The sequence below is a fragment of the Drosophila subobscura genome, chromosome A (genome assembly GCF_008121235.1).
Source record: "Drosophila subobscura isolate 14011-0131.10 chromosome A, UCBerk_Dsub_1.0, whole genome shotgun sequence".
Taxonomy (NCBI): domain Eukaryota; kingdom Metazoa; phylum Arthropoda; class Insecta; order Diptera; family Drosophilidae; genus Drosophila; species Drosophila subobscura.
Window position 1 is genome coordinate 19,442,535 of NC_048530.1, and position 7,990 is coordinate 19,450,524.

The following is a 7,990-nucleotide window of genomic DNA, read 5'->3' on the forward strand; positions in this document are numbered from 1 at the left end:
GCCTGTTCCTGGTTGCTGAATTGACAGCCACAGGATACAAGCCGCCGCCAGCCACACGGCGATGGCGATGGCGATGGCAGCGTCACAAGTGCCTCAACAGTTTGGCAACACAACAATTCAGTTTGTCCTTCCCTGACATGGCATCGTGGGGGGGCAGAGACAGAGAGCCAGAGCGCTGCTTTCAGCGGGGCAGGGGAAATTAGTCGAGAGGCTTTCAGGTGTGGGGTGTGGCTGAGGGTGGAAACATTTAATTTACTGGAATTTGGCGCAATGTGTGTAAGCTTATTAACAGCTTGAAAACGCTGCTGCAATGGGGTTTCGGTAGCTTGGAGCTGGGGCTGCCGGTTGAGGACGAGCATGAGGCAAGGGCACTTTTATCGCTGCTGTTTTTCTATGCAAATTTTCAAATGTTCCCCCGTGTGCCACAGCTGCTGGCTTAATAAAGTTATAACAAAAGGTGTTCCGGCACAACCAACCATGGATGGGCACAAAGGAATTTTGTGGGTGCATCCAACCATCGATTTGTTTTGTCAGACTAGAGAAATCTTTTCGATTAGCTGATGGGATTTTTATTTGAATATTTATGCCTTAATTTTGGTGCAGTTTCTAGGCCACAATTGACTTTAGTTTATGGCTACATTTATGGTAAATCTTTATGGTTATGGTGGGTTTTGCTGCCCAAATTCGATTAAGTGTTTAATCGATTAATCGAACTAACTCGATTTTATTTCGATAGATTTTTCTTTGTGGTTTTAAAATTTGTTGGAAATCTTCTATGTAGAAATCTTCTACACTTCCTAGGATTATGTTCTACACTTTCTGGCATATTTTTTGTGTGTTTTCTGGCGCTCCTCCTGTCATTCCTCAGACTCCCAACTGCCAAGAAAGGCAAACTGTAAATTCTGATTTAATTGTGGGATTCCCTGGGGGCGTGGGCGTGCCAAGACAATGCAAATATCGTGCATGTTTCTCTCGTATTATAAATCTTAAGCAACTTCTGCCACAGACACAGCTCTAACGTCTTTTGTGTGTTCCGCCCTCTCTCTCTCTCACCCTCTGCTTGCAGCCATGAAGGACAGCAGCAGCAGCGGCAGCAACATCTCGTCGAGCAGCACAGCAGGCATGCCACAAGCGGCAGCGGCAACATCGAACAGCGGTGGCACGCCCAGTACGCCCAGCACACCCACAGCCGGACATGCAGCGGCGGAGACAGCGGCCGCAGCAGCAGCCCAAGCAGCACAGGCAGCGGCCCAAGCAGCAGCCACGTCACAGCAGACGCCGCCACAGCCGCGCGGCAAGAGCAACATTCACGAGTTGCGGAACCAGGACTATGTGAGTCGCCTGATGGCCGCCACGCCGCCGTATCTGTACTCGGCGCCGGTGGGGCCCAACAATTTCTTCTTCAGCGATATGCTGCGCACCCTGGTGCAGGCACGCAACAACGAGACGGCACGCGTGTTGCAGCTGCAACAACAGCAGCAACAGCAGCAGCAGCAGCAGCAACAGCAGCAGCAGCAGCAGCAACAGCAGGCGGCACTGGTACGGCGGCCCAGAAAGCGTTCCTGGTCGCATCGGCCCTACTACGAGCAGCTGAGGGAACGCCGCGATGCAGAGGAGAAGCAACAGCAGCAGCAACAGCAGCAGCAACAGCAACAACAGCAACAGTTGCAGCAGCAGCAGCAACATCAGTCGCAGCAGCCACACCAGACGGTGGCGGAGAAGCCGCTGGAGCTGACCAACAAGACCAACTCCATGACGCCCTATGGCTATGCCAAGCTGGAGGGCAAGTCGCCCACGGTGGCCTCAGCCTCCGCTCCACCAGCACCGCCCAGTGCTGCCAAGAACAGCCTCGGCGGAGCGGTGGACAGCTCGTTGCAGGACAACACACCGCCGGCGGCGTCGTTGCCGCCACAGGACTTGGTGCTGCCACCGCCACCGCCCGTGTGGTATCCACCGCTGTATGCCCCCTACGGCATTGATCCGCTGCACTTCTTCATCGATCTGCGCGTCTCCGGGCACATCTACGATCGCAAGAAGGAGAATGTCTCCCCCTTGTCCAGCAGCAACAATGCGCTGACAGCCAGCGGCGAGGACTCCTCCCCAGGGTCCAATTCGGGCACAGGCACGGTGACTGGTTCCAGCTCCGGCCTGGCCAGCAATCTGTTGAGCAAGCAGCGGCATGGCTCCGCCTTCACCGTGCCCATACCCAAGTCGGCCCAGAACGATGCCATCAATCTGTGCTCCAACGGCTCCGGCGGCGGCGGCATGGCAGGCGCTGGCGCTGGCGCGGGAGCTGCAGCAGGCGGAACTGGAGCAGGCCTGGGCAAGTTCGAGCACTACGCCAAGTACTATGATCTGGGGGAGAGCAAGGAGAACCAGCCGGCGGCCTCGAGCACAGCGGCCAATCTGTCAGCGGCCGCTGCCGCCGCTGCTGCTGCGGCGAATCTGTCCAAGTCCGGTGCCAGCTACATGCTGCAGCACCTGCCCCGTCTCTACAGCCAGTTTGCGGCGCATCAGGCGCAGGCCCAGGACATGGACACGCGGTCAGAGTCGGCCTCGGTCACGGCCTCAGTGTCCGCGCCCGATCTCTGCGACGAGGATTCGCTGGGACGTGGCTCGAGCGACACCACCGCCGGCCTCGACTCGGGCAACATGCAGGGCAACTGTGACATCGATGTGGAGATCATCGACTCGATCAAGTACCGCACGGACGGTGAGAGCAGTCGCTGTTCCAGCAACGATGAGGCATCCATCACGCAGATCGATTAGGGATGGAGTCGGGTGTGGTCGTACAGCTGTTGTGAATGAATAAAAAATATATTTAATACGAGTAGAAGTAATTATTGTGTGTTCAAAAACTGGGAACTTGGGACCCAAAGCTATGCCAAGCTCGCTGCCATCTTTCAGTCTCTCTCTCTCTCTCTCTCTCTCTCTTTCGTCTCTCTCTTTGCGCTGAAGAATATGCAACGGTAAAAGTAATTTCATAAATCATTTCACGCCATTGTCAACGTCGCCCGCTCTTGCCTCAAGGCATTTTTTAAATGTCGTCCTCGCGCGAATTGCTGCGCTCTCCATCTCTCACTCACTCACTCCTCCATGTCTATTTCACCATCGTCATTTGCCTGCTCCCATTCCCTGCCATGCCATGCCATGCCATGCCATCCCATCCGGCATCATCCTCCGCAGCGCAGCGCATTACACGGCTGACTACGCTTTGTGTAAATTAAAACTGCTGCCGGCGCGTCGCGGCGCGGCGGCTGGTTGACGACGACAACAAGAAGACTCCACGCCCACCATAATATCCATCAGTACGCCCCCGCCTACACTTCGCTGCTTCACAATTCTTTTGCATACAATTTATACCCTAGATGATGCAGGAGGGTATGCGCGTGTGGCATTTGTTTCGGCTCTGAGTAGCTACAACTTTTGCATTTGGAACACAAAGAAATATAAACAAGAATGCATTTTTGATTATTTTAAATTAATATTAATCATTTGAGCTAAAAAAATATTAAAATAATGTAAAACAAACTTCTTAAGAAAGAAAAAATAGCTCAAAATGTAATCATTATTTTTTTGGTTATATATATTTTTACTCATACAGATTTATTTTTTATAATTTTTAATAATAATTACTTTAAATAATTATTATCAATAATGATTATGCTCAAAACTGAAATAAAATTATTATTATTTGATTTTTTACATGATTTTTAAATTAAAACTAAAAAAATGCTGGCGTATTTCCATTTAATAACATATGTAAATATGTATACATGTACGTATGTATTTATACATAAAATATCTAGGTACAAAATCTGCTGAAGATAGGGTATCCCTCTAGTCGGCATACACTCTCTGAAAGCCTTCTTATACATTTTTCAGCACTTCTTTTGCTCACATTTTGCCTGCCCGCTGTGTGTGTGTGTGTGTGTCTTTTTATTTTATTTTGTTTAATTTTGGATTTTTGCTCCCACAGGATATTAATTTTTACACCATTCATTGATTTTGTTTGCTACCCGCCGCTTAATGAACGCTTGCAATTGGCGCTCTCCAAGGGGAGGGTGCGGGCGGGAGTCAGTCTCAGTCCTCGGGTGGAGGCGTGTGCCGACTTGTGCGCGCTTTTGTCGGTCTCGTTTCCGTTTCCGTCGTTGTCATTGCTGTTTCGCGTGTGTGTTCCGTTTATTTCTTGTTTTTTTTTGCATTTTTTGCACTCTTCTTTTGTTGTTGTTGTTGTTGTTGTAGGCTGCTGCAGTTGCTGCTGCTGTATTGTTATCAAACGTATGGATTTCCCATGAGTTTGCAAATTTCTGCACACCCGATCAATGCACTGAGGCAGAAAAACTGCAATGGAAGCCAATCACAGGGACAGAAAAAAATAACCGAGTGCCAAGCGAGAAGGAAAACACACAAGTACAGTCTGTACAACATTTGTCGATAAAAATTTGCATGAACCGCCGATGGGTGGGGGGGTGGAGAAAACGGAGATGAAGAAGAATCATCATCATCATCATCATCATCATCATCATCGTTGTGTAATCAAAGTAAGTAGAAAGAGGAACGAACGAGCGAAGGAGAGCCAAATTGAAATCCAACCTAATTGCAGGAAATTTATAACTCAACTTAACAGCTGACAGATTTTTCCCTTTTTTTGCTCTGGCTGGTGCTGGGGGGGAGGGAGGCGCTGTCATGAATACTTTGCGCACTTTTGTTATCCTCTCGAATTCATAAATCTTTGCAGACGCTCATAATTCATGCAACAGTCGACAATTGGCAGCGGTTCCCCGTCAAGACGATATCCCTGCCCCTGGGATGGTGGGGTGTTTGGTTTGGTTTGCTTTGGTTTGGGTGCCGAGATGGCATTACAATGGCAATAAGCTCTACTTGTGGCAAGCACAACATTTTGCCAATGACAAGAGACGTAGCAGAACAAGGGAAAGGCAAAACCCACAGCACAAGAAAACCCCTGCTGATGTCTGGGGGTTGGGTTCGGTTGGGTTGGGTTTGGGTTGAGTGCTGGACAAACAATGAGTGCAGCTTATCCCCAGGAGGGTTTGGGTTTTCCGCCGACAAAGTACTTGGGCGTGTTGACAGCTTAAAGCTTTTTTCTTAATTGATAGATTTGTTTGTCCAAGAAGATAACAGCCCAGAAATGGGACCAGGGAAAAGAGTTTTGAGTGCTCTAACGGGGGAAAATTATAAAATAAATTTTGCATTTCGATTTTAAAATTGCATTCGGAAAACATTTTATAATTTGACAGTTTCGTATGTGTTCTAAATAATATTCCCAATAATTTATTTCATAGGAAATACTAATCCATAATTCGAATTATCCAAAAAAAACCAACTTTTATAGCAAAGAATTAGCGGCGTTCATTTTCCAAGTAATAACTGTTTAATAAATAATCTAACTGACTGCAAATTGAATTCAGGGAAAATATCTTAACAATTTGTTCTCCAAACTGAAACCACTGCCGCCATCTGTTGTGCTAGGAAAATTAACAAAATGACCGTTACACTGCACAGTGGCGCCAATTGTTAAGCCTAGTGCTGCCACCTTTTTGCTAGCACTTCCTAAGCGTTGCCACCACATGTCATCGGCATGCCATCGGCGCGTTAATTCAAATTTGATCAACGGAAAATGTGAAATATGTGAAGTTTGTGGCTCAAACAAATTAACAACTAATCGCAGAAAAGGAAGCCCAGTCTTGCATTAGTCTTGTCTTAGGCGTTCATAAGCCATATCAATTGGCCTTGGGATGAGCATCATGTGCTCACCCAATTGTGATACCCCGCTATTTACATTCGCATTTTTGTACCCTCATGTTTTCCTCAACTCATTGAAATTCATAAACGCAGCGTTTTATCAGGGGATAACGACGTATTTGCTAATACATATTTATGAGAAAAATTTCCAGCTAATATGTGGTTGAGATTTTGTTGTATTACGCATGAGAAATACCTACGCTAATTGGTGCAGCACGACTTCGCCTTAAACAATATTAAAATAAGAAGAAAATGAGTGAGAGACAACGTAGTGGGAGGGGCAACCGTAAACACCCTGGCTAATGCAACGAGCTCCGATTTCGATTGAGTCCTAACAGATTCAGCAGGACTTTCCAGGAATTTGTATAAGCCCCGCTTGACGTATGTACATTAAGCAATACCATCATACCCCGTCCCCTTGCAAGGGTATGCCACTAACCTTAAGTGTGTGTGAGCGAATTTTTCGTTACCTTGTGCTTTACGAGGTGTGTGTTTGAGTGAGTGAAATGGCAATAGCAAGCAGAACAAGAGCAAGTGCTTACAAGCATTTTTTTCGTTAACTGCGCATTTCGTCCAAAAATTACAACAATAAAAACAGCAGCGAATCATTCAATGGAAGGGGTTAGAAAATAAGAAGCAGAAGGAGAAGGTGAGACAAAAGCCGTAACAGAGGCAGACGAAGACGACGCAAAATCAAAAGACAATGTAAACGAGATCATTTTGCGACGCTGACGGCGCTATAGTGGAGGGAGGGGCCCCAAGCAGTGAGAGCGCAAGCAAGCAAGAGAAAGAGAGACTGTCAAGGTGTATTTATTTAAGGTAAGGTCGCATTCCGGCATGCGAGCGAGAATTCGCTACTCAAGTTACTCATTTAAATGCTCAGGGCAAAATATGTATGTGTATATGTATGTATGCTACATATCTGCGAGCAGCCTTTTTTGCGGCCTCACCTTATACAACATTCACTTTGTTTGACATTTATCACCAGTAAAAACAATCAAACAAACACAAAATAAGAAACGAAATGAAGCGTAAAGGAAAAAGAGAAGGGAAGACAGAGAGAAAGAAGAGAAAAAGTGGGAACGCGTGCATGAAATCGAAAACTTTTTAAATCTATGCAATTTTCCGCCTATTTTTACACACTCTCGCACAAACAGAGAGACATAATGAGAGAGAGAGAGAGAGAGGGAGGCAAAGTAAGCCGTACATTTCCCCTCCCAACAACCCACAACATCGCTTGCCATTCCACGACCAATGCAAACAAAATTAAACATGGCCAAACCGCTAAATACGTCGTCGCCCCAATCCCCGTTGCCCAACCGGCCACTGATACACCTTCCCCCCCACTGCCACCGTCACAGGCATCTGCGACGACGACCTCACCTAGACAATAAGGCAAAAGCAGCAGCAGAGGATGATGCTGACGTCGCCATGCAGTCCACTCCTTACAGTGGGATGGAATCGAAAATTTGCATTTGCAAATGAAAGTCATTGCTAGTTGGCCCAAAGTTTGAGCACCTATTACCACTGTGCACTATCGGTGCCATTTCGTGCTCTCAACGTCAACAACTTTTTGGGGCCAGTCTCTCCATCTCAATCCCAAACAGCCCACTCTCCTCTCACGTTCTATGCGGATAGCTGCTAAAAATGTTTTTGTTAATGTTTTTAGAATTTTTCTTCTTCGTATTTGTATTTATTCTCCTCTCAGCATCAGTGGGATATTTGTGCGTGTGTTCATTGAAATATAATACAACAGACGCGATCAAGCAATAATATCGATGCGTTAGGTCGATTTATATGGGATCAATTTTAATTCTGATCGGATAATGTTCAGATACGGACAATGGTCCGTTAATTGTCACGATGAATTTACATGCTGTTTATTTTTGGTTTTCCCTCCACAGTGCCATCATAGGACGGATATATGGATGGTTGGATGGTTAGATATTTGTGTTGCAGAGAGGTGTAGTGCAGCAGTGGCAGGGTTGCAGCGGCACTGGGGGATGGGTTGGCGAGTACATGGCAACAAATATACTTTTTTTCGTCGACTTTGTTTGCTTTATTGCTCCACTTTTTTTTCTTGTGTGACTGTTTAGTGCCTTGGCTTGGCCGCTGCTGTCGCTGTTATTTGATTTTCACATTTTTCTTTATTTTGGTATCACATGATTATACAAACACACACACACACACACACGCATAGAGGGTAGGCACTTATGTTTGTATT

General features: G+C 46.7%; 1 protein-coding gene across 1 annotated transcript; it reads left to right on the forward strand.

The window, feature by feature from the left end:
- Positions 1 to 1,068: 1,068 nt before the first annotated feature.
- Positions 1,069 to 2,787, forward strand: LOC117890403 (AF4/FMR2 family member lilli). Its single transcript, XM_034795216.1, has one exon. It carries the CDS (start codon positions 1,069 to 1,071, stop codon positions 2,767 to 2,769), a length of 1,701 nt encoding a protein of 566 aa, XP_034651107.1. The 3' UTR covers positions 2,770 to 2,787.
- Positions 2,788 to 7,990: the final 5,203 nt, after the last annotated feature.